We start from the raw sequence: 27,275 nt of genomic DNA on the forward strand, positions 1-27,275 counted from the left end.
TTAAACATCAATCCCCCGACCCGCTGGACCCGCCGGGAGCCCCGAGCCTTCTAGAAGCCCAGTGGAGATCGTGGGAGGTTGGAGCTGGGCGTGAAACATCTGTTGTGAAACATCTGAGTCGCCGGGGATGTTGGATTTGTTGAGGGCGCCGGAATGAATAACAGAGGCCTCCTGAAATGGCGCGGAGGCGACGCTGGAGCTTGAAAGGTGCACGGTGAGCCGCTGACACCACCCCCCTCCCCATTAGGGATTGTTCACTTGACTTCGTATAGACTCTGAGAACTCTTACCATCTGGGGCTTGGAAGAACTGCGGGGAACTATTTGATCTCCCCCCCCCCCCGCCGCTATGAATCATCTGCTCACCCTCTTATGGACTTTTAAGAACTGCCTAATCCCTACTATGGGCCCTACTTATTTTTAGCTACTTCTACCTATTTCTTTCTCCATCCCTCCTTTTCCCATTTTGTTATCTTGGTTGCCGTTCTGTTATGATTTTTACGTGTAGACTTATTTAACACCTCAGCACCCAGAATCCATCTTTAGCCCGGTGTATTTACTATCTATTATTTGTTATGTATGCGAGGTCTGATCTTATTTTATTGCGGGAATCCCCCCTCTCGCAGTTATGTCCTCCTGCCCTTTCTAGGACCCACCTCGAGGACGGGTTTATTAACCCAGAGAGGTGGAGGAAGCGCACATTGAGGGGTTTTTTAATAAATTCTTTTTTAAAAATTGTAAGGGGTTCTAGGGGTGGGGGGGGGAACCGGTTAGGAGGGATGGTAGAGCCAGGCACTTAGGTGTGGTCGAAAGAGGAGGGAGCGGAGTGGGGGAGGAGAGGGAAGATAGCATTCCTGTTCAGGGCTCCTTAATACCAACGGTCGTGGGGAGGGGCAGGTGTGAGGACAATTTAAGAACGCGTAGTCGGTTGGGAGACCGGGGCTTTTGGTCATTCCCGGTCGTTTGTACCAACCCCTGCATACTAGGTGGTCAGGATCTACAGACCCAAGGCCTGAGACTGCTGTTATGCAACGCGAGGTCCGTTGTCAATAAGGCCCCCCTCATCTACGATCTAATTTTGGAGGGGGAGCCGGACCTCGCCGGAATAACCGAGACCTGGTTGGGCCACGAGGGAGGTCTACCCCTTGTGGAAATGTGCCCACCAGGTTATCGAGCATTTCACCAGCCTCAGGCCCAGGGAAGGGGCGGTGGGGTAGCAGTGATTATCCGGGAAGACTTAGAGCCGAGAGAGTTCACCGTGCCGCAGACATCCGGGTGTGAGTCCCTCGTCGTGAGATGGGGCCCAGGGAGGCAGTTGGGCCTGCTGATAGTATACCTGGCTCCTCGCTATACATCAGCGGCCCTGCCCGAACTCCTTGAGCTGATCTCATCGGTGGCGGTTGAGACCCCCAAACTTTTAGTGATGGGGGATTTTAACCTGCCGTCGATGGGAGAAGCGTCTGAGGGGGTGCGGGAGTTCATGGCTTCCATGACAGCCATGGACCTGACCCAGTTAATTCAGGGCCCTACTCACGAGGGAGGCCACACCCTGGACATGGTTTTTGTCTCTGGCCAGTGGACGAGTGATCTGGGAATAGGGGATCTAGACATTATTCCCCTGTCATGGTCGGATCACTCACTTCTCCGGCTGGACTTCCCTGGTGCTACCCCCCACCACGAGGAGGCGGAACTGGAAGGTATTAGATGGTTCCGCCCCAAGCGCCTGATGGAACCAGATAGGTTCCAGACGGAACTTGGGCCACCCCCTGTGGACCTGACCCGCCCCCGGGTGGAGGACCTGGTAGACGCATGGAATAGTGCGACTACCGGGGCCCTAAACCGGGTGGCGCCTCTGCGGCCTCTCCTGCGGCGACGAACCACCCTGGCACCTTGGTTTACCGAGGAGCTAAGGGTGATGAAACGCCACAAGAGACGCCTAGAGAGTCGTTGGAGATCCTCCCGTTCCGAATTTGACCGAGCACAGGTACGAGCATATTTGAAGACGTACCTCGTGGCATTAAGAGCGGCCAAACGTCAACATTGTGCCGCTCTTATTGCGTCTGCAGATAACCGCCCTGCCGCCCTGTTTCGGGTGACCCGTTCCCTCTTGTTTGAGAGACCACGGGAAGCCCCACTACAGGGCAGAGCAGAGGAGTTTGGGAAATATCTACAGGACAAAGTCGCTCAAATCCGGACGGGATGGGCCCCTTTCAGTGGTCCAGTAGAGACGCCTGTGGCGAGTCTTGAGGGACCGCTTTGGGAGGAGTTCGACTCGGTTGCCATCGAGGATTTGGACAGGTTGCGTGGACGTCTGCGACCCACCACATGTTTATTGGACCCGTGTCCCTCCTGGCTTGTACTGGCATCCTGGGAGGTTACGCGCGACTGGCTCCTGGGCCTGGTGAACGCCTCGTTGGGTGAGGGGTCCCTACCGGCCGCCTTGAAAGAGGCGGTGGTGAGGCCCCTGCTCAAGAAGCCTTCCCTGGACCCAACGGACCTAGTCAATTATCGTCCGGTCTCCAACCTTCCTTTTTTAGCGAAGGTTGTAGAGAGTGTGGTGGCACAGCAGTTCCCTTGTCACCTGGAGGAAAATGATTATCTAGACCCGCGCCAGTCCGGCTTCCGACCTGGGCACAGCACTGAGACGGCCTTGGTCGCATTGGTTGATGATCTCTGGAGGGCCAGAGATAGGGGTTGTTCCTCTATCCTGGTCCTATTAGATCTCTCGGCGGCGTTCGATACCATCGACCATGGTATCCTGTTGCACCGGCTAGAGGGGCTGGGAGTCAGGGGCACCGTTTTACGGTGGTTTGGCTCCTACCTCTCTGATCGGACGCAACGTGTGTTGGCAGGGGAGCAGAGTTCGACCCAGAGGCCACTCACATGTGGAGTGCCACAGGGATCGGTGCTCTCGCCTCTCCTGTTCAACACATATATGAAACCGCTGGGCGAGATCATCCGTGGTTTTGGGGTGGGATATCATCTGTATGCTGATGATACTCAGCTATACATTTCCACCCCGAACCACCCCAATGAGGCCGTCGAAATGATGTCCCGGTGTCTGGAGGCCGTACGGGTCTGGATGGATGGCAACCGACTAAAACTCAACCCTTCCAAGACGGAGTGGCTGTGGCTTCCGGCCTCCCGGTTCAACCAGGTGCTTCCATCTCTGGCCATTGGGGGCGTCCAACTAGCCCCCATGGAACAGGTGCGCAATTTGGGCGTCCTCCTAGATGCCCGGCTGTCCATGGATGACCATGTAACAGCCGTGGCAAGGGGGGCGTTCCATCAGGTCCGCCTGATGCGCCAATTGCGCCCCTTATTGGACCGGGATGCCCTACGCACAGTCACCCATGCGCTAGTGACGTCTCGCCTGGATTACTGCAATGCTCTCTACATGGGGCTTCCCTTGAGATGCACTCGGAGACTACAGTTGGTCCAGAACGCGGCCGCGCGGGTGATTATGGGGAGGACTAGATACTCCCCTGTAACACCTCTCCTGCGCGAGCTGCACTGGCTTCCTGTGGTCTTCCGAGTGCGTTTCAAGGTTTTGATTATGATCTTTAAAGCGCTTCATGGCATAGGGCCTAGTTACATGCAGGATCGCATCCTGCCCCACACATCCCTACGACCGATTCGCTCACACAGAGAGGGACTTCTCCGGGTGCCGTCCGCCAAACAGTGCCGGGGGGCGACACCCAGGAGCAGAGCGTTCTCTGTGATGGGCCCAGCCCTGTGGAATGACCTCCCCCGTGACATCAGGATTACGTCTGATCTCCGCTCCTTCCGTGTACAGCTGAAGACCCACCTCTTTCAATTATCTGGCCTGGCTCAATCGTAATTTTTCTCTTATTCCTCCTAACTGTTTTTTAAATTGTCTTTTAAACGTTAAATTTTTAATTGCATATTGGGTTCTTACAATTGGGGTATTTTAATGCTAATTTTAACTGTCTATATGATGTAATTTGTTACCTCCTCCGTGTCCGTGTCCGTGTATGTGTATATGTGTTTTGTATGTATGTATGTCTATGTGTTTTTTATACATTTTCTATGTTTTATATGCTCCATTGTACGCCGTCCCGAGTCCTACTTGGAAAGGGAGCGGCTAATAAATTCAATTTATTTATTTATTTATTTATTTTACATTTGTTCTGGCCGTGAGATGCTCCTTTGTGTTCAGGTCTGGCCTCAGAAGGATAATGTAGCACTTGGGCATGAAGATGCAGCCCAGCAGACCAGCGCTGGAGGCCAGGATGGAGAAGACCTGAACAGCCACCATGTATTTCCCTTTGGTGCTCAGGTAGGTGGGCACAAAAGTCACCCAGACGCTGCAGAAGACCAGCATGCTGAAGGTGATCAGCTTGGCTTCGTTGAAGGCCCCAGGCAGATTCCTAGCCAGGAAAGCCACCATGAAGCAGATGGCAGCCAGGAAGCCCATGTAGCTGAGGGTGACGTAGAACATGACAACAGCCCCTTCGTTGCATTGCAGGATGATCTCTCCAGGCTTGGAGTGGAGGTCAGAGTCAGGGAAGGGGGGAGAAACTCCCAGCCAGATGGAGCAGTTGATAATTTGGACTGCAGAAGAAGAAAGGATGATGGAGTTGGCCAAGCTCTTCCCCAACCATCTCTTCACTCGGTTTCCTGGTTTTGTGGCCAGGAAAGCCAGCACCACCGTGATTGTTTTGGCCAAGAGAGAAGAAATGGCAGCTGAGAAGATGATGCTGAAAACTGTTTGTCGGAGAAGGCAGGTGGCTTTCCTTGGTTGACCAATGAAGAGAAAAGGAGACAAGAAGCAAAGCAGGAGGGAGACCAGGAGGATATAGGAGAGGTCCCGATTGTTGGCTTTGACAATGGGAGTTTCTCCATATTTAATGAAGATAATTAAAACAAGGACTGTACTTAGGAACAAGAGTAGGGCAAAAGAGACCAGGATGATGCCCAGATGTTCTTCATAAGAGAGGAAGGTTATAACTTTGGGGATACATTGGACTCTGGCCTCATTTGGATATTTGTCATCTGGACACTTGGTGCATTTTTCTGCATCTGAGAAACCAAAAATCAATTTTCTTTAATATTTCATTCTTTTTATTTTTAATTAGAAATAGCATAAGAAGGATCTAATTTTTTTAAAGTAGCTAGGTATATGAAGTTGAGGAAAGTCCTAGGGTGTTAATTATTTCTGGTGTAATGTGTAATGTAATTCATAGGAAGCTACATTATTACAGGTTAATAATGAATCATATAATCTTTTTATACAAATATTTAGAGTCCTGCCACATGGCAATTAATATACTGGACTTAGAGGGTACCTACAGTATCTTGTAACATCTGGAAGCTATATGGAATTCAGGAGAAATTTCCTAACAGTGACAACAATTAACCACTGGAACAGCTGGCCTCCAGAAGTTGTGGGTGCTTCAACATTGGATGTTTTTAAGAAGAGACTGGACAGTCACTTGTCTGAAATGGTATCAGGTCTCCTGCTTGAGCAAGGGGTAGCACTAGAAGACCTCCAAGGTCCCTTCCAGCTCTACTCTGATTGATTGATTGATCTACATGATTGGCAGAATATTTGTGCAATGAGTTGCCCCCATAACTATCCATAGCACCACATTATGGACCAGTGACACCTTCTCAGTGATCCTCAAGGGGAGGATCCAATATACAGTGAATTGCAAGGTCTTTCAGAAGGTGGACCTAAAACAATTCATCAAGTTTCAAAGAACTCAGATCTTCCTAGAAAGGTGAACTTAGCAGCACATATCCAGACTAGAAAGCAGGAGAGATGTTTCCTCTGCTATTAGTAAAGTTTGCCCAGTCTGCCACCCCATCCTCCCATCTCCTCCCAGCCCCTCCTTCAAATACTTTTTGATTTACTTCCTTTTAGATAAGAAATTGTACATGTTAAAAATTAAAAAAAGGTGAGCTTGTGTCTTTTAACTTGCACTTTCATGAAAATGTTCTGGATGGATTCAGTTCCACAAAGCCTCCCATTTTCCTCAGGGTGACCCACCTTCCTGAGTGGAGAAAGTCCCCTCCGGACAAGGAACGCAGTCATAGCAGCAAACTCCTCTCCTTCTCGAGCCCTCTTGACAAATCCAGGATGACAATTTTCCGCACAGTTGGACTGAGGCAGGGACTGAGCAGAAAAACAAGGAATGCCAAAGAAAATGTGGTAGTAGTCAACATTCATGGAAAATGGAGATAGACACTGACATTAGCCAAATAGCCTCTGGTCTTCATGTAAGTAAATATGAAATACCTGACTACTACTAAGAAGATGCAGGAGGTATAACTAACTACTGGCAGATTCTTCACGTAGTTCCTCCCTTTTGCTTTTGGCATTTAACATTACAATAAAGGACTTTTCTACTTAATAAAGTCAGCAGAGATGGAATTTAAAAAAGATTTACATATGATGATATATTCGTATTAAAACTGAGAAAAAAATTCATTCTAAAAGATTTAGGAAATTTATATTCCATTAGATTTTTCAATAAAGAATAAAACTGTGATGAAGAAAGAAACCTCTGACCAGTACAATAAAACATGACAAAGCCCGATTCGACTTCTGGTTTCTGAGGACGACGGATATGCTGTCCGCCGTTCGCCGTCTTGGTGGGCTCCCCCTGACTTATGGGTGGGGCACAGGGTGCCTTGTATGGGCATCCTGCCGAAGGGGCGGCTTGCTGGAGCCCCCTGGATCGGCGGCGGCCTCAGAGGGGCTGCCAGCTTTGCCCTAGGTGCCGGGAGGCATAGGGGGTGTACAATGCCATGCGCGCCTTCATCCTGAGGAGATAGGAAGAAACGCTATACGTGAAGGCAATGGCTGAAATGCGGTGAGAGGGGAGTTCCCCCCGGGGTCTTTTTTCTTCCTTTCTGAACAAATAACTAAATAAGGATTAGCAGCTTTTTTAAGACTCTTAGATCCTGGAAAAGTGTTAAGATTGGAGAGGGGTTTCCCCCCCCTCTCGGAAAAGCGGCTTTATACGATCTCACTCTCGGAGGAGAGAGAGAGAACTGGGAAAAAAACTCTTTTGATATTCACTTCTTTCAAGCAATGGGACAATGACTTTCTAGAACAATTGCGAAATAAGAATGTGAGCTGACCTTATAAACTATGTATGGAAACTTTTTCAACCATTGTTCTCTGATCCCCTGGGAGGGCTGAGCCAAAATGGCTTTTCTTCCCCTCTTTCTGCTGCCGCTATAAATGGACTGTCTCCTCTGAAAAAATTTCTGGGTTGGAATTACTATACCCCAGTGAACCCTAGAGGCATCTCTTCGTATAATCCCCCTTGGACTGGAAAAAAAGTAATATTATTTGGCGAGGAGCTGTATTGAAAGGCTAATATCCCACATTGGACTTTGCCTGCCTGCGAATCTCGCCAGACGGCGCACTTCTACAGACGCCATATTTTTGCCTGGACTCATAACTTTCTTTGAGCTTCGCAATGCCTGCTAAGAAGCCCCCTCCTAAACCGGCGTCGGCTCCAACATCCTCTGTTTCAAGCCCTGTTCCCCAACAAATACAACTATCTTCTTTTTTACAACCCAAAACTTCTGAGGGGGAACAGCTGTCTCAAGAAATGTTTCAACAAATGTTTCAGACGCTTATAAAGGGACAGGACGAAATTAAAAAGCAGTTGGCGGATTTAAAGGAACAGCTCAGAGAAAATCAACACAAACTTCACAAAATAGACAGAAAATAGACGCTTTGGAGGAGTGTGCTGGGGGGATGAGAGAAGAGGTGAAGGCACTACAAAAAGATAATGCTGGAATTGAAAGTTATATGGAAAAAATGGATTTTGAAAGGATGTCCCTCTTTCTTAGCTTTCAAAATATAACTGAAACAGAGGGTGAAGATTTGAGGGAGACCATGATAACAAAGTTAGCAGACTATATTAAAAGATATAAACAACAACTAGGGTGGGATAGTGACTTGACATATAGAATTAACTCAGCATATGCTAGAATACACAATGTTCCAAGGGAAGTCCATGTTAAATTTTTTAGAAAGACTACAAGAGATGAGATTCTAAGGGTTCAAAGGGGGGAACCTTTAAGATATAAGGATAAAGAAATAACCATTTTAAAACAGATACCAAAAAAATAAGAGATAAGAGGAAGAAATTCTACTCTTTAACTAAGAAATTGTATGAAAAAAATATCTGGTTTAGATGGTTAATTCCAGAAGGGTTGTTGGTTTTCTGGGAGGGAGGTAGAGTGAGAATCAACACAGTGATAGAGGTGGAAGCCTTCATGGAAAAACATAAGACTCTTCTAGACGGAACAGGGGACAGTGCACAAGATATAAAAGGGGGAGGGGCCATGGCTCTGCCAATAGACAGGGGAGAGGAGGCAGCAATGAGGCTCAGGTCACAGAAATGAATTAAAAGTACACTGCAACTGTTTATACAATGAAATGGTTAGAAGTGATGGAAAGTAAATGATTGAAGATGTTAAAGAATTTGAGATAAACTTTATCTGCTAATATGTATGTATTAATGATATTTTGATATATATAAAACAAGGGAGAGATGTAAGATCCCGGGGAGGCACCACCTCCCGTATGATGTAGCTGTCAAAAAAATTTCTCCATACTTATGTACCCTTTCCCCCAAAATATTTGTAAAAACCAATAAAAACTTTTTTACACAAAAAAAACATGACAAAGCCCCTCCACTTACTTACGGGATGTCTGTTGAAGAACGACAATCAGATCATACCAAATGGCATGGGATGCCAACCATCCTGGAGACTCTAGGCTTTGCCCACTTGAAATGGGACCTCAGGCTTTGGAAAACAGAGAAAAGACACAAAAATTTATCTCACCTTATTGAGCAACTTTAGCCCTGAAAGAGCACCTTGTCTGATAGAAAATCTATCTTTTTGAAAAACCGCCAGAATCTCTTCGACAACATCCTTCTTGGGGAGAACCAAGAAGCCCCGAATGCCCAGATCTGCTCTTATCTCTCCATTTTGGCCCAAGTACAGTTTAATGTCAGAAATATTCCAAAATTCATTATTCTTGAGAAAGGGATGAAACTAGAATGGGAACATCCAGGAATTTGAAAAGCAGAAAACTTTGTTTCTTATCCCACATTGAATCTTTCTTCTACAATTGTCTATGTTTTTTATATACAGCAGATACATGACAAGTCAAGTAGATATATAGTTTATAATTGTGGGCCTATTTCGCAAGTGGGAGAAATGCTGTATTGTATTCAATTAGGGAGACAATATGCATGTATTTGTCTGTTTTTAATGTTTTATCTAGTTTTATTTTGTCTTTGTAATAGTTTTATTTTCCAAAACTTGTATTTTACCTTTTTGAGTAAAATAAAATTTTATAAGAGGAATATCAAGTTTCAATAAACAATATTAATGATTAGCACACAGAGAAGGGTTCATAAGTAAAAAGCAGTAGAAAAGTATCTGATTTTTATCTACTCGGACTTGACTAACAATAGAGTCTCATATAAGAACATTAATGATGGACTGGAAGAAACATGAAGGATACCAAATTTGATATGTGTGTTTGTGAAAATGATCTCAAAATCGTAGTTAACGGGAACCAGAATCTGGGTCAGCTGGGAGATGTCCATGTAAAGAAGGCAAATGCAGCCATAAGAATCTGAGGAAGTGAACGTTCTGGTTTGGGGAGACCCCAACTCAAGGACCAGGTCCCCTTACAGGCATTACACGTGATGGAGAATTTACACAAAATCTACCTGAACTTCAGGGAAGGACAATGAAGCCAAGGAAGAGTTGAAAGGAGCTGCTCTTAGCCTTGAGGAAAGACAACAAGGAGAAGAGCTGAAGATCAAGAGGAGTCTGGAGCCCCCTTTCCAATTGAAACAATCTCTTGGTTGGGGAAGGGAGGATACAGCCAGTGATGGGATTCAGACGGTCCGGCCCGGTTTGAGTGAACAGATAGTAAAAATTCTGCCTGGCCACATCTCTCCCCACCACTACTTGCCTCGCAGGCCTTGGCTGGTGCCTTAGAGTCATAGCTGCAGCTTCTGTTTGGCTCCCTTGCCTCGACCACGTGGCCACACAGACCAGCCTGTTTGCCTGTCTTTGCCGTGGACTCCTGCTCGTCTTGGCCTGCTCCCAAATGCCCACCTCAGGCTGCTCCCGATCACTCCAGCAGCGGCTATTCTTCACCTTTCCCTCTTTCCTTTCTCTTTTCCTTTTTCCTTCCTTTCCCATTCCCTCCGTTTTTCATCCTTTCCTTCATTCACATTTCCTTTCCTTTCCCTCCCCCTCCCCCTCCCTTCCCTTTCCTTCTTTCATTCCTTCCTTCCTTCCTTCCCCCCCTCCCTCCCTTCCGTCCTTCCTTCCTTCCTTCCTTCCTTCCTTCTTTCCTTGGGATCTGAGGGAGAGTCAGGGGACCCCTTTCCTCCTTGACCCCCTCCCCAACATCTGCTCTGATGGCAATTAAAAGGCCTTTGGAAGCTGGGGCTACACCCTCCCCCTCCCCATTGCAGAAACCCCTCTTGCTGCAGAATTGGGATCTTTCAGATCTTCTCCTGCCCCCCTCCCCCCCTGCACAGTCTGGAGGGGGGGAGATTTCTGGATTTGCAGGGCTGAGAGGAAAAAGGGAAGTGTGAACAGGCCCTCCAAGGCTGCCCACCCCTTTGCGTTTCTGCAGCCAAATTCTACCCACAAACAGAGGACCCCATCACCTGAATACTGCAGGGAAGACAGGCTGGGCCCATAACTGGGCAGCGTGTTGGGGGAGAGGCTGCAGCAGCTCCGCGGTGACCGGAGGGTGGGAGGAAAGTTTGACCAGGTCCAACCAGGGGGGTGGGGGATTGACCAACTCAGCCAACAAATTTCAATCGTCCCTCCTGGCTCACCTGAACCACTCCAATTTCTCCCCTGGCCAGAGGCTCCTCCAGCTAAAAGCCCCTCAGTGGACACCCCACGCACACGCCCCCGCAACACAGAGTTCAGAATGATGCTTCTCCGAAAGAAGTACTGGGGAACCCAACCCCCCCCCCCTGCTGCCCCTTCCAGAGCCCAGAAAACTCCCAGGCAAAGCAGCGCCGCCTCACTCTCAGGAGTGGGGGAGAGAATGGATGGGAGGAAAGAAAAACTTGGGGAAGAGGGAGGGAGATCCAGAGGAAATGAGGAGAGGCCCTCGCCTCGTTTCCGCCTCCTCCCAGGCGGCTCACAAGGCTAAAAAGCTTCTGATTCCTCACTCTCACTCTCACTCTCTTTTTCTTTTTTCTTCCCCCCTCTCTCTCTTACTCTCTCTCTCTCTCTCTCACACACACACACACACACACACACACTCTTATCCCTGCAAGACCCCCTTCTCTGCCTGCTCCAGAGAGAGAAGCTTGCCTGCGCAGAAGAGGCACCGTTCAAAGTGCGTCCCAGTAAGTTAATCAGCCGGGCTTTCCTGGGATGTGAGCGATGCTGCCGGGCGCTTGGAAAGGACTTCGGCCACCGGCCAACGACTAAAATCAAACAATGAGGCAAGGCACAGAGCTAGTTGGAAGAGTGTGTGCATGTGTGTGTGTGTGTGTGTGTGTGTAAAATGGGCGGTTTCATCCAAAGGAGTTTTTGTTTCAGGTGGATGTCCTAGCTTTGGAAGGAGGAAAGGAAGGGGTAGAAAGAGAGAGAAAGAGAGAGACGAAGGAAAAGGAAAAAGAAAGAAAAGGAAAAGAAAGGAAAGGAGAGGGAGAAAGAAAGAAAGAGGAAGTTATGGAAGGAAGGGAAAGAAAGAAAGAGAGGGAGGGATGAGGAAATGAATGAGATATAGTTGGATGGATGGGTCAATAGGTACATGGAGGGAGGGAGAGAGGGAGGGAAGGAAGGAAAAAGAGAAAATGAGAGGAAGGAAGGAAGAACACAAACCATGGCTTCAGAAGGCTCTTTCAAACAGCACAACAATATTTGAAAGGGCTGGAAGGGATCTTGGAGGTTATTTTGTAGTCCAACCCCTGCTCTAGTAGGGTCAGAAGGGATCTTGGAAGCCATCTAGTCCAACCCCCTGCTCCAGCTGGTGACCTTATATCCTCTGGATTATTTTGGTGCCTCTAACAGAGAGGAAAATTGCCAGAAAAGGGAAGGAGTTTACTAGGACAAGGCTGCCATGCAGAGGAAGGCAGAGACAGTCCTTGACTTATGACAATTGAGCCCAACATTTTGGTTGCTAAGCAAGAGCGTTGTTAAGTGAGCTTTGCCACATTTTACGCAATCCATGACATCTCCTGGCTCTAACAGTCATGTGCAGGCTAGGGAAGAACATCTGAAGGCCTGTGTAATATTCTAATGTGCAGAAGTGATAGTTAAATGTGTGCCAGAAAGTGGACTCTGGGTGTGTTTTTCCAAACGCAATAAGTGAGGTTGAATGTGTATAGTTTTAGAAGAGCTGTGTGTGTGTGCGTGTGTTTGCATACAGTATATAAAGTAGATAATGTATTCTTTTTGTGTGCCTATACACACACTATACCTTGTAATATGTATGTACACATATGGCATATATACATAGGATTAAATTGTGTATTTTGGATGTTCATTAGTAGTAAATAAATAGGGAAATTGTATCTTATTGACGCAAGGAGAGGCCAGGCAAGGTACCCCTTGACGTGAGTGATGTCAAGTTGGCTACACCCACCCAATCACATGACCACCAAACCATGCTCACAGAACCAGTAGTAAAAACATTTGAATCCCACCACTGGATACAACCCTCTTCCAATAACTGACTCCTGTTACACACGAGTGTAAGATCCGCTCACTCTTATTCCAGAGTGTCAAGCATGGAAAAAGTGAATTCACTTACAAGAGAGGAGATTTTAACTGAATGAGAGAAAAAATATGATAAAAGGATGAGCTGTTTTAGAGCTGAGCCAGTAAAGCAGAGAAGTTCAGTCTCCTCTTCATGGATCGTCTGAGAGCAAAGACTGAGCAGCCATCAGTCAGAGAAGCTTGAACTGGAATTCCTGCAGAGAGGAGGGGTTGGGCTAGATGGTCTCAGGGTCTCCTCCTAATTTATAAAGGTTGTCATGCCACAACATGTACCATATTTTTCGGAGTATAAGATGCACCGGAGTATAAGACGCACCAAGGTTTTAAAGAGGCTTTTTTTTAAAAAGTAGGTAGGTAGGTAAAGGGAGAGAGAGATAAATACAATAGGTAGGTAGGTAGAGAGAGAGAGAGTAGTTAGGTAGGGAGGTAGATAAAGGGGTAGAGTGAAATAGAGAGAGATAAAGAGAAATACAGTAGGGAGAAAGGGAGGGAGAGAGTTGGTAGGTAGGTAGATGTTTCCAGGTGTATTCATCCATGTGCTGGAGAAGGAAATCGCTGACAATCTGCAGCACCTAAGACTTTGTTTCTGCTGGCACAGCACTTGATCAATGTAATTCTCATCAACCAGTTAAAGAGCTTTCCAAGAAGGGGGGAAAAGTTTTTACACTCTGCAAACCTCCCCCAAACAGCCTGTTTTTGTGAAAATGCCCCCCCTTTAAAAAAAGTCATGAATAGCCTTGGGGGGGGGGGCTTGCAGAGTGCTCCTGGTGGGGGGGATGAGCAAAAACAAGCCCATGTTTTGTAAAAAAAAATGCATGCATGCCTTATGGAGGCTGATAGAGTGCTGCTGGGGGTTGGGAGGGGGCAAAATGGTCCATTTTTTGCTCCTTACTGCCCTCCCCAGCCCCCAGGAGCTCTCTGAAAGCCTCCATAAGGGTATGCACGGCCATTTTGGTGAAGGGGCGGGGCTTCGGGAGGCAAAAAATGCTGTATTTGATGTATAAGATGCACCCAGATTTTCAGCCTCTTTTTTGAGGGAAAAAGATCTGTCTTATATTCTGAAAAATACGGTAACTGTTGTGCTGTTGTTGCTCTAGCCCCACCTAGTGGCCAGGGGCAGATAAACCTAACTATAAGGTCTGAAGCCAGACTCCATTTTCTGTCAGCCTTTGGAGAAGACGGAAACAGCCATTGTGACCGAGACCCCTGGTCATCCGGAGACGCCTCCATCCCTCACACGGAGCATCGCTGGAGAGGTTCCAGCTGCTTCTTTGCTGGCTGTTAGTTAATGCTGCCTATCTCGACTTTCTATTTGATTTCCACTCTTTGCATCTCCTCAGTTTCACCTGCCCTCTTCTCCCAATAAAGCATCCAGATCCACGCCAGGCTCCCTTTCATTGGAGGAGAATCAGGGGGGCTTAGCTGCCTGTCCAGCTGCACACAGACCCACGTGCAATGGGGACGGAAGGAAGGTGGAATTCCACCAGGCTCATCATAAACCCACAAATACGGGAATTTATTTTAAAAGGAATACAGCATTTTCAAATTAGCAGTGCTAAATATAAAAATGCCATGGTATCTACTCTTTGGAATCATTAATTCCCTGAGTAATTAAATTGGCCAGATCTGTTGAGATGGTTCCCCGCCTTCTCCTCTGGATTCCTCCTCCAAAGGATCTAAGATTAATGGATCCATATCAGGATCCCCATACCTGCCATGGCTGCAGCCTTGGAGACCCCAAGATCTTTTCATCCTCCTTCCTTCTCCTCCTCGATCTGGAGGAATAGGCGGCATTCATGGCCTGGGCCAGAGTCTTTGTGAGACTGTAATGGTGGTAGTGATTTTGGGCCCTTTTTCCGTCCCTTTTCCACTGGGTCTCCAGTGGGGCTTTCTGGGTGCATCTTTTGCAGCCTTTGATAGAAAGGACATTCTTTGAAAGAAAACAATGAAAATAATGATCTTGAAACTTTACTTCCACAAAGAAATGGGGTTTAAAGGCAGAATCTTTTGGCCTTCCTTTTCCCAGGTAACCAAAGTTCCAAATACTAGGGATGTATTTGAGAAATCTGCGCTTGTCCATTTCATATGATGCAAAATTTGTGATGATCCAGACTTTCCCCTCAATGGGTCCTGGGAGTCGCATAAGTGTTAAATGGAAAGGAAGAATTCTGTCCCAAAGGGAATCAAATTCCATGAAGTGAACAAAGACGTTGGCTTGTCTCCACTTAGAGAGGGAATCCCTGAGGTATGCAGTATATCCAGTCTTTGAGAACAGTTGTGATATAACCACACATATTCCATTCCTGACAAGCACAGGAGGGAAAGTCCTCATGAAATTCTCTCCCTTTTCTGTGTCTGAAGCAAAGAGGCCAATCAGGGTCCATCTGAAGTGGAGGAGCAGCTGGACAATTGCTGGGTACTGTATTCCTTCTTTGGGATCCATCTGGTGGAAAAAGGGGAATTTGCTTTTATCACTCAGAGCCTCTGAAGCGCTTACATAATTGATCTGAAAAAGCAATTGAAAGGATTAGAGACGTGATGGCGAACCTGTGGCATGCAGAGTGTTCTCTCCTGGCACACCAGCCACCCCAGCCCAGCTCCACTAGCATCCACATGCAGGCACACCTCCTGCCGGCCAGCTGGTTTTCGGGCCTTTGTGGAGGGCCAGGGCGGGGGACCCGTGAGTATGCAGTTGTGGGGGGGGGCTCACATTGCGCAGGAAACTTTGGCTGGCTGGAAGTGAGTGTGGATGGCCTCCCCCCCCCCCCCCAGTGCTTCCTGGCTCAGTTGGAGGCTTCCTTCAGCCTTCAAACAGTTGCAGGTTGTTTTTTTTGGGGGGGGGGGGTTGCTTCCAGGTTGATGCAGGAGGCTTTCCAGGGCCAAAATGGGGTGTGGAAAGTGCAGGGTTTTTTCCCCTGTTATTCCTGAATTGTGAGCTCTTAGGAAAGTATCCCCTCCTTGTGGGTTGCTAACAGTGGTGGGTCTCAAATTTTTTTAGAACCTCTTATGTAGGTGTGGCCTGCTTTGTGGGAGTGGCTTGCCAGTCATGTGACTGGGTGGGAGTGGCTTAGCAGTCATGTGACCTGGAGGGAGTGGCCAAGATGAAGTCAGCATTCCAAGTCAAGATAGAGGTATTAATTACACAGAAAAGAAAGAGGCATCCATACATCTGAATTTAACTTCAAAGCAGTGGCAACAACTTAAATTCATTAAATAATAGTATTTGTTAGGGCTATGCACTGTTTTTGAATATATAGGAATGTAAAGCCCACAACATCCACTTGGTACTTTTTAAAGCAGCGGCACCTTTTTCCTGGATTCATGAAATATCTACTTTAAAGAGTTGTGGGTGGGTACTATATTTACAGTCTTGTATTCTCTTCAGTACTTTGTTTGGAACAGAATCCAAAGTACCATGCAGTCCTAGCATTTGTACTAAAGCTAGGCAAGTTATTTTACAGGGCTCTGAGCTCTCCTCCAGATCTGGTCAATGAAGCAGATGTTCCAAAGTCCTCCCACAACTTTCCAATGCTTTGAAATCCCACCAAATGATTTAGACAGGCCTATTTCATACTTTCTTCTATATGGCAATCAGGGTGGTTTTACAGATGGTTCACAGGTGGTCTATTTCCCAAGTACTTAGAGGGCCAAGAACTGCCTTTCCTAGATTGCAGCTTTAGCTTCCTTGAATGTTAACACACCTTCAGGCCATTCAAATATAGACTAGTTCTGATCCTGGAACCATATCACATGCTTTATATGTTAATATCATATTCAATGTAATCATTATTGCTAAAAAAACAGGCAGCAGTTAGAGTAGTTTGTAACAAAACATGGGCAATAAACAAGAAGTTGATTCACCACCACTCCTATTTTAGCTTGTTTCTGTCTTATCTAATATTTTCCTGCAATTCTTCCATAATCCAGACTACTAAAAGAGTTCTATATAATTAGCCTTTTAAAATAAGCTTGATGTCCAACAGATTTCCTACTTATTAATATGAACAGGTTCTGGTCTGTTGCTTAAAAAACTAAATTCATTCCACAATCTACAGGAAAATGCAGCACAAAAGAAATTATACTTACAGACTGCATTCCTAGGAGACCGGCCATGCCTTGCAAGCTACCCCCCGCGAAAGGCGATGCAATGGGCAGGGGGAGTGAGCGAGGGGGGTGGGGCAGGCATTCTGGTACTGTCCCACAGGACGAAGGGGTTATGAAATGTATGGTAGATTTCAGGAACCTCTTCTATCATATTGATTAGAACTGGGAACAATCCACCCCTGGTTGCAAACAGCTATTTCCAGTGGGTAAACAGGACAAAGCAAGTGGGGAAAATAGTTTCCTTTGCTATATTTCCAGTCTGAATTAGACCATGGCAGGGTCCCTATGGAAGAGCTCTTTTAAGGATCATTATGTATTCATAGTAAAGCAACTAACTTAGCTCTGTTCTTAAATGCTAAAGCTGTTGCATATAAAAAACAGAGAAGCTCTGATCAACTACCAGAGTCATCATTTTGACAGTTTTGCTGTACTGTAGTCTGTCCCCATGAAATGCAAGCATGGAATAAACTGAGTCTTGTTTGTCCTCAGTCTTTTCAGTGGTCACAAACTACTAGCAAAAGTAGCATTTTATCACAAGGCAAGGAATGTTTCCCCTATTGCAATGGAGCATCCAAGAAGGGACAGGAAAGACCAAGAAAAATAACGAAAGAGGGGAAGTGAACAAGTCAGCAAAAAGAAGGAAAGAGGGGAAAGAAGAATGAAGAGTGAAGGAAAAAGAAGGGAAGGAAGGAGATTATAATTAAAGAGAGTGAGGGTGTGAGGTAAATCCTGCCTTAGCACTTGATCACCAGCAGCCCTGCTGCCTTTTACCATCCTCTTGTCCCCTCTTCCTGACCTCTCCTGGTGGTCTCCCATCCTATCACTGAGGATGCCTTGGTTACAAAGCTAGGTCTCGTAAGGAGAGAGTGTGGGCCTCCCTCTGACCCACATACTTTGCCCTCTTGCACACACCATGGGAAACCAAGGAGAGTGAGCACAGCAGCAGTGGCAGCTGGCCATGCCCACCATGGCCTCCGAAGTCAACAAAGATGGGTCCCTCATTGAAATTGAAGTTGACCCCCCTGCACTAACAGATGACCTGAGTGCTGCATGTATTGCTCTCAAACTTACAATGTATGAGTCAAGGTTAGAAAAATTATCAGTGTGCATTCAACAGCAAAGGTCAAATTAATCAAAAGCATTCCAAATGCAAACATTTACCTTTCAATAAAAAGGTGTTTGTATCATTGAAAGAGCTGTTATTGGGGGTTTTTTCAGACAAAAGACGTTAATCATGTATGAGTTGTGTTTCTAAACTAAAACCTCATTATTCAGGTTAAATTGCCATGTTGGCACTCCAACATAAGTAAGTGGGTTTTGGGTTGCGGTTTGGACACCCGGTCTCTTAAAGGTTTGCCATCACTGGATTAGAGTATACACAGAGTGTAACCTAATTCAGCTTTTGTTAAATTGCTGTTGAGAGAAGCTCCATTGTAACCTAAGGTGCCAACTGCATAGATAAAACCTCTAGGCGAATTCCCAAGCTTAGACTAGCAAAGTAACTTCTTGTGAAAAGTAAAATGTGAATTCTGCAAAGTAGCCTTGCTTATAACCTCAAATGTGTGTTCAGCATTCCCTAACAAAGATCTGAGTTATATGCCAGAAAATGGATTTTTTTTTCCTTTCTAAAGTCTATTGTTTTCAGAGCACTGAGAAAAATCATAAAATTTCTGTGATATCAAATTATGTTTCCATAGCAATGACGTTCTGTGCAAGCTGTGTGAGCTGTAAGATGTTTGGAAAAGTTTTTGGCATGCACCTGTTTTTCTCTCTCTGCCTGCTTTATTAAGGTGGGAAACAAAAAGGTTGTCCAGTCTTTTGCTTTCTTCAGAAATAAAAGCTGATAATCCGTAGCCTCGTCTTCAGAGTTTCATTGGACTTATCAGGTTCTGAGCTGCATTGAAAAACCTTACACAATGAAGAATGCTGTGTTATATTTGGGGTCAGATTGAGTCCAAAATGTTAGATTTTAATAAATCCAATCTTGTTCTCACGAAGGCATTAGAATAATTTGTTAATTAGACATTATTTAAAATATTAAAGACAAAATATTAGCAAGATTGTATTATAAAAGTGGAAAATAATAAATAAATTAAAAAACTATAAACAATGTAAATCTTATTACTGTATCACACTCCTACAATTTATTGCAATTAGATTAACATGTGCAAATGCTAACTGAAGTATTCTATTCTAATAAAGGGCCTACTATAATTTTTGAGTATTGCTGCATATCAGTGGTTAGTTTCAAATTTTTTTAGAACCTATTCTGTAAGTGTGGCCTGTTTTGTGGGAGTGGCTCTGTGGTCATGTGACTGGGTGGGCATGTCCAACTTGGAAAATGTGGTGAAACTCACTTAACAACACTCTTGCTTAGCAACCAAAATTTTGGGCTCATTTGTGGTCATGTTCTCCTTCTTTCCTTCCTTCCTTCCTTCCTTCCTTCCTTCCTTCCTTCCTTCCTTCCTTCCTTCCTTCCTTCCATCCTTCCTTCCTTCCTTCCTTCCTTCCTTCCTTCCTTCCTTCCTTCCCTCCTGTTTCCATCTCTCTCTTTCTCTCTCTTTCTCTTTCTGTCTGTCTCTGTCTCTTTCTCTGTTTAGCTCTTTGTCTCTCTCTCCCTCCCTCCCTCTCTATCTCTCTCTGTCATTCTCTCTGTATGTCTGTCTGTCTGTCTCTCTCTCTCTCTCTCTCTCTTTCCCTGTATCTCTCTGTCTCTCTCCCCTCCCTTCTTCTCTCTCTGTCATTGTGTGTTTGTATGTGTGTGTATCTGTCTGTCTGTCTCTCTCTCACTCACTCACTCACGCACTCTCACACACACAGACACACACACACACATACTGTGGTCACCTTGTTGAGTGTTCCTATCACATTTGAAACACTCAACAACTGGCCTGCATTTATGGTTTTTTGCAGCATTCTGCAGTCATGTGACCAAAATATATGGTTAAAAATACCTGGCAGTGGCATTTTTCCCTGGGAGGCTCCGCAGAACATCCCAAGACCGATGCCACCACATCTGCCCTCTTCGGGGAGAAGCTCTCTTCGGCAGGTCCTCTTCAGAAGGATGAGCCCCCCCTGGTCCCCCTCCTGTTCTTCATCTTTCTGCCCCTGCAGATTGACTCTGGAGTCATCACCGGCAGCACACAATCTCACCAATTCCCTGCCATCGGTCTTGTAGTTGAGGTCAGCAGCTTTGTTCCCACTCTCTCCCCGCCTGGTTCCTCTTTTTTTGCGCTTCCTGAAAGGTAGCTGCTAGTGGCCCAAAAGACGCCATGGAAAACATAGGTGCGTGCACACCCCACACAATTACACCCCCAGAGTCTCTCGGAGGGAAGCCTCTGCACAAGCCTGGGTGAGTGAGAACAAGTTCCCACTGTTATGAAGGCTCTGGGATGAGAGACGGAATCTTCGCTGGGGGACAGTAAAGCCCTATCTTCCAGAGGCAGCAGGACCAAAGCCCCTCTCCCAACTGGCCCTTCCTCCCTCTGAGGGTGAGGGACCTGGCTGCCCCGCTGCCTCTGGAGCCTCATCGCAGAGCCTTCGTAATGCAAAAGCTTGTTCTCACTTGCCTGGGCTTGTGCAGAGGCTTCCCTCCAAGGCTCTCTGGGGCTGTAATTGTGTGGGTTCTGCACGCGCCTATGTTTTCCATGGCCTGGGGCAGCGGCCGTCTTTTGTGCCACTAGCGGCTACCTTTCAAAAAGCACATAAAAAGAGGAACCAGGAGGGGAGAGAGTGTGAACAAAGCAGCTGGCGTGAACTGCAGGACCAATGGCAGGGAGCTGTCGAGGCTCTGCGCTGCCAGTGATGACTCCGTAGCCCATCCGAGGGGGCTGGAAGACAAGGAATGGGAGGGGGACCAGGGGGGTCTCATCCTTCTGAAGAGGATCTGCCAAGGAGGGCCTGTTCCCGAAGAGGACAAATGTGGTGGCATCCATCTTGGGATGTTCTGTGGAGTCCCCCAAGGAAAAATGCTGCTGCAAGGTACCTTTAAGTGGGAATGGCTTTTTAAACAGGCGTCTGTCAAAGAGAAGAGGATAGTGCATGCCACATGGGCTTGTCCAACAGCCGAAGAAGGAACAAGAGGTGAGGATTCATTGGACAAGCCCACGGCCTTCGCTGCTCTCTCCTCTGACAGCCGCCTCGTTTCCAATGAAGGGAATAGGGAACCCATGCAATTTCCTCCCTCTGCATAGATTCCCCACTACCTTCATTGGAAAAGTGGCGGGTATCAAAGAGCAGAGGACAGTGCAGGCCACGTGGGCTTGTCCAACAGCTGAAGAAGGAACAAGAGGTGAGGATTCCAGTAAGGGGCCTCCGGAAGAACAGGTACGAAAAGGCATGCTAAATATCACCAACTGGTACGCCCGTACTGGTCAGTACCAGCTGAAAACCAGCCCTGCTGAATATTTTAATGCTTCCATAGCCCAGATTCTTTGTGGAGGAATCTTTTTAACTTCTTCTCCAGTTGTACAAGAAACAGGGAAACCTCAATTCTTAATACAATTTGTCAGTAGTACAATTCAAATTGGTCTTTAATTGACGTTTTGTCTGTTCTAACATCCACCACAATTTTCAGAGTCTGTCAGTTTCCATAGATTAAATGCCAATATCCACATTTTCTGATTTTACAGTGTAAATCAACATGTTCCAATAGGTATTTAGCATGCTGAGCATATGTACCTATAACAGAATTTATAACAAAATAAAAGTGTTGGAAAGGACCTTTCAGGTCTTCTAGTCCAACCCCTGCTCTAGCAGGAGACTTTATACCAGGGGTCCTCTCGGCCCACAGGGCCAGATACAGCCTACCAAAGCCATTAATCCAGCCCACGTGGGACCACGAGGCTGCCCCACCCAAATAACTCTGCCCATCTGCTGGCCCCCACCCACTGGCTGTGTGCAGGTACCCTCTGCCTCACCTTCTTAACTTGGGATAAGTGGAACGCAGAGCCATGTCACCTGGCATGTGCGGCCTTGCCCATTGCTCTTCTGGGTTTCTGGTGCACATGTGCACGTGACGATCCACTGACTTTTACACGTACGGCAGTGCCAGAAACTGGAAGAGCTGGTCTTCTGCTTGCATACCAGCCAGCTGATCATCACCTGCGTGTGCACTACAAACCGGAAGAGGAGCTGCCTGGTGCACATATGCGCAGTGGCATACACACTGGGCAATTCCTCTTCCAGATCGTGTCCCTGACAAAAACACTTGGTGTTGAAAAGGTTCACCATCCATGCACTATTCCAAGGGTGGTTTTACCAAGGCATTATAAAGTGGTACCAATGCTTCACGTGATTTGGATTCTATCCTTCTGTTGATGCAGCCTAGGATTGAAATGGATTTTTTTCTTGGCTGCTGCCACACATTGTTGGCTCACGTTTGAGAGATTCTTCTCTAAGATTCCAAGATCCCTCTCACAGTTCCTGCTGTTGAGCCAGGTTTCACCTAATCTGTACCTGTACATTTGGTTTTTCTAGCCTCAGTGTACGACTTTACTTTTCTCCTCATTGAATTTCCTTTTGTTAGATAGGCCCAGGGTTCAAGTCTATCTAGATCCATCTGGATCTTGAGCCTATCTTCTGGGGTGTTGGCTATTCCTGCCAGTTTAGTGCCATCTGTAAATGTGATGAGTTCCCCATCTATCCCTCATCCAAACCATTGATGAAGATGTTGAAGAGGACTGGGCCTAAAATGGAAACTTGGGCCCCCCCACTACTTGTTTCCCTCCATGTAGATATAGTTCTATTGAGGACCACCCACCACTACCCACTACTCACTTTTCCAGATGGAGAAAAACACACACAAACCTGTGGGACTTTGTAGGTGCCTACTAACGTTGAGGCCTGGACGGAGATGTCCCTGGAAGCTCCATCAAGAAAAGCCAGAAGGTTCTCCTTCCTTCCACAGCCGTAGTTGGGGACATTGGCTTCTCCAGTGGAGAGAATGTCCAGCAAGGCATCTGAAGTCCAGAAAGTGCTGAAATAATTGGCATGGATGTTGTAGCCAAGTGTGAGATTGTGCAGGAGCTGGGAATTCTTGTTGACCATTTGAATGTTGAAAATAAACCGTAAGCCATTTTGAAAATCATAAATATCCCTATGGTAAAAAAAAAGTATTATTATAATGAACAGTAACAACAAATACTTTTTAAAAATATATAATCCTCCAGAAGCCTACTGAGCCTTAAAACAACATTGATCCAAAACCAATGATCAATTATACAAATATGCAAATTGGCTGAGGTATGGCAACTACAACTGGTTCAACCACTACTTTAAATAAAATTCATTATTCAGGTGATAAATCAAGGATTGAACTGAGAGAGGAAAATAATCTGGAGTACTTTCAGCTTTTTTTCAGTCCCCTTTTTGAGTCTCTTTCACAAAATCAGACAAAAGAGAAGCTATGGAAATAAAATCATTCAGTCGCCTGGGCTGTAAAATCTCTGTGCTCATTTTCCATCCTGGTGCTCCAAACTCTGTCCAAAGCTGAAACTTTTATCATAATTCTCCCTCTCAGGAGGGATCCCTGGAAATCAAAATCATTCAGGAAATTAGACATATTCCCCAATATAGGAACAAATGAAGAATAAAAAACAGAAAAGGAGAGTGTTAGAATGGAAGGAGTGCAACTCCATCACCCTGAATGACTTACAAATCATGGAAAACAAACTGAACAGAAGGAGCCATGTTGAAAAGCCAGTTTCTATGCAATATTACATATCCAGTGGTGATTATACCAATGAGATGGTCTCCTGGGCTGTAAAAGCTCTGTGCTCGTTTTCCATCCTGGTGCTCCAAACTCTGCGGGCATTTCATTCTCAGCTTCCCACAGGCTGGATGGGACAAAAGCAGCATCAGAAGCAGAAGCAGGAGGTCCATAATTCATAGTGTGAATCAATCAATCCCTTTTCTGTTTCCAAAGAAGAATTAGAAGAATTCAAAGGACTCTCACAAGGTGGAATATGATCCAGTTGCTTTCCTGATTGAAACAGAGAGATACACTCAGCTTCACCTGGAAAGGAGAGAGACGTACATTCAAGAGCACAGACCCTGCTTGTCCCAAAACTCCATATTTCTCTGCCCAAAGCTGACACTTTTATCATAATTCTACCTCTCTGGATAATTCAACCAGTTCTTGGACTCAAAGATGTTGGGAAATTCTCTGGAGGGAAACGAAAGGGAAATAATCCTCATGTGATTCATAATAACAGGGGCAGAGATGCAATTAAATCCATCATCTAGAATTGAGAGGTTTGGGGTCTCCAGGCTTGAAACTGGCCCCAGAGGGAATACACAGCACTTGTGGCTGAAGAAAAAAAAGAAATGTGACATTTGTTGGCATTGTGGTTAAAGAGAAAAATCCCAGATGCCAGTTAATACCAGAGTATGTCACAGATCTGAAATAGCTGCCTGCTGAGTTGGAACCAAAAATTATTTAATTTGAAAGCTAATGCTCAAGGGCATCACTGGAAAAGGTCTGATGCAATAGTGCAGCCAGTCTGTTGAACAGAATCAACTTTAGTGAAAAACTAGTTACCAGAACTTTGCAGAGTTAAAAAACACACAGAGAGAGACAGAAACACAGAGAGAAGTTAGGGAAAAAAACAAGTGAAAAGTGATGGTGAAATCAAGTCTGCCTCTCAAGGAAGGAAGGAAGGAAGGAAGGAAGGAAGGAAGGAAGGAAGGAAGGAAGGAAGGAGAGGGAGGGAGGGAAGGGGAGCTGAGGATCCTCGTGTTGCAGATGAAAAAGTTGACCTACAAAATCCAATTTCCATCTTCAGAGACTGGGAATGCAGAAGCCCATATCCCATGTTCCCCTGCCACCCTTTTCCATGCAGAGGCCAGCCAAGGGGGCTCTTGCAGGGATGCCAGACAGGACTCTGCCTAGCTGTGGGGAGCCCCTCTTGGGAGAAGGAAGCTGGAGAGCCTCATGTTGGAGAATGGAAGCAGATCTGCAAAATCCCCATCCAGGTTCCATCACCTGAGTCCTGGGAAGTGGGGCACCCAGGGGAAAGCAAACCCCAGACCCACAGAAAAGGCCCAGGATGGCCAGGAAGGAGGAGGGGGGTCTGGGGCATTCCTGGGAAGAGGAATGGGTTTACGGGTCCCAGGCAATGTTCCCTCTAATTTTTTTTCAGTGTGAGTGGAAAAGTATAGTGTTTGAGCGGAACATTTTCATGCCTGAGCACCTAAGAGAGCAACAGTTTGAACTGTTGTCACGTCTGCTGGATATTTGCGCAACATTCCAAGTGTCAACTGCCAATTGCGAGTGAGGTTTCAGCCCAATGAATGCCAGGCATGAAAATGTGCCGCTCAAACACTATACTTTTCTGGTCACACTGAAAAAAAAAGCCTCTCTGCTAAACTTTTACATTGTTAGACTGGCTAGAGAGAGACATGGCACCAACAGCCTGGGCCCTGGCATTTTGCAGGCAACCTGTCCTCTCACATTCCTTTGGAATGCAATCCATCACATCTGAATTAGATTTTGCCAATTATCCTATCAAAAGATAATCCTATTATTCTAAAATATGACTGTCAATATTAAAAACTGTAAATATATAATGCTGATGAATAATAGCAGTAATTGTTATTTAGTATGACTAAAATCAGTATTGATATATCAATATAATATCAATCAAAATTGACAATAAACACTAAAATAACAATACAAATATATAATGTGGAGTATAAATGTAATAAATATAATATATACATGCAATATAAATGTAATAAAATGATTTATCATGAAACTCTCCCCCTTGCCAAAACTATTTTGAATAATGATATAAAATTAATCAAGTATTGCATTTATTTTTCAAAATGAATGTACTAATTTTTTATTATTTCAGTTTTGTACTCCATCTTTTCATCTCCAAGGCATTCAAAGCAGCTAACGTATATTTTTTTAAATTGAAATCTACTTAAAAACTAGTGTTAACATCACAATAAACCAATTCAAAAAGCCTGGCTAAAAAGGGAATTATCCTTTTCTAAAACCAAAAAAGAAAGAAAAACTGCTGTACGATTGTATTCCATAGTATTTAATCAATGCAGAGCTTTCAAATGTAATCCAAATTATATATCTAAACAACATTATAAATCATTTAAATATCAGAAGATTAGAGCATTGTTTTTTCTGATCTCTTGGCAGAAAGGATGTGTACTGGCATTTAATGGAATTTAAAATGATTAAGTCCATGACACAAATTGCACAATAGGAAATCCAGGCAAGAATTTAGCAGGCCCAGGGGGAAAAAAGTAGGTAAGGCCACTTTATAGCTAAATTTGAGACCATTAAAAATTAAATAGGATTAAAATCTGTGGTTTATAATTTACCCAGTTGTGCCATGCTGTCCGCCCCACTCCTTTGGCCGGCGTTAACCTGCTGCACCAAGGAGACACGTAAGAGGAAAAAAAACAGGAGGAGATACGCACGCAGGACATCTGGACGGGGAGAACCGGCTCCACCTCATCCCGAACAAAACGGAAGTCCCGCCCCCCGCACCTGGACTGCTGCCCTCTTTTAAATCTCCCCCAAGGCAGAGGAAACTTGGCCTCCTCCGAGAGTTGCTCTCTGTAGTTTGGGGAGCGAAGATGGGCTGAGCTTTCTCCATCCTCCCCCTGCAACTTCCCAGCACACGGTCCTGGGGGAGACACAGTGCCCCTCGCCTGCTCCTCCACGGGCTTCTCAGCAAGCAGCTGCCAGGCAGAAGCACGACCTCCATAGGGCTGCTGGGTGGGACAAAGGCCGGGAAAGCGACTAAAGCGGCGGCAGTGGCAGGGGAGCCGGGACGTCCATTAACATTGGGAGATACGCACACAGCTAAGCACGCAGCAACCTCGGCGTCTAAGCGGGCGTGTCCACAGCATGCGCATGCCCGCCCGCACCTCCGAGACAGGACATAAAAAGGGAAGGAAAGGCAGGGAAGAGACGACCGGAGCCAGCCCCGTTTAGGGCGCCGGCATGCACGCAAGCGAAAAGCTTTGTTGAATGACAGGTCCAAAGCGCGGAGAATCAGGAGGTGCCACCCACATGCAACCGCATAATAAACCGCACCAATTCCACCCAAACTTTTTAAAAAATGTTGTTAAAACTCCTGTTTAGCTGGAGGGGGTTTCGTTCGCGATTCCGCGGCTGTTCTGCAGAGTGCAGAAACTGCAGTCCGTGTCCGGCAAATGACAATGCGCGGCAGTGAGAAACTGCTGCACGGTATTTACTAGCCACGTGCGCGGCCACGCAGCCGTGCACCTTAGAGGGAACATAGGTCCCAGGGTTGAATGTTGGGGGGATGTAGCCCCCGGGGTTCCTCCAGCTTTGCTTGGGCTGCATGTCTTTCCAGGAGAGGCTCCTGTGGGAGAGAAGCCATGTACAGCTGGGTCTTCCAAGGGGGATCTGGGG

At 46.1% G+C, this 27,275-nt stretch overlaps 1 protein-coding gene across 1 annotated transcript; it reads right to left on the reverse strand.

Moving 5' to 3' along the window:
* Positions 1 to 26,501, reverse strand: LOC309393746 (vomeronasal type-2 receptor 26-like; the record flags this gene model as incomplete). The annotated part of the gene is made up of 5 exons (XM_081956241.1): positions 26,213 to 26,501; positions 23,526 to 23,852; positions 22,679 to 22,967; positions 14,739 to 15,209; positions 1 to 171 (listed from the first exon to the last, which is right to left on the reverse strand). The coding sequence occupies exons 2-5, from the start codon at positions 23,750 to 23,752 to the stop codon at positions 1 to 3; spliced, it is 1,158 nt and encodes a 385-aa protein (XP_081812367.1). The 5' UTR covers positions 23,753 to 23,852; positions 26,213 to 26,501.
* Positions 26,502 to 27,275: the final 774 nt, after the last annotated feature.

This window comes from Natrix helvetica, assembly GCF_964273705.1.
Source record: "Natrix helvetica genome assembly, chromosome: 5".
Classification (NCBI taxonomy): domain Eukaryota; kingdom Metazoa; phylum Chordata; class Lepidosauria; order Squamata; family Natricidae; genus Natrix; species Natrix helvetica.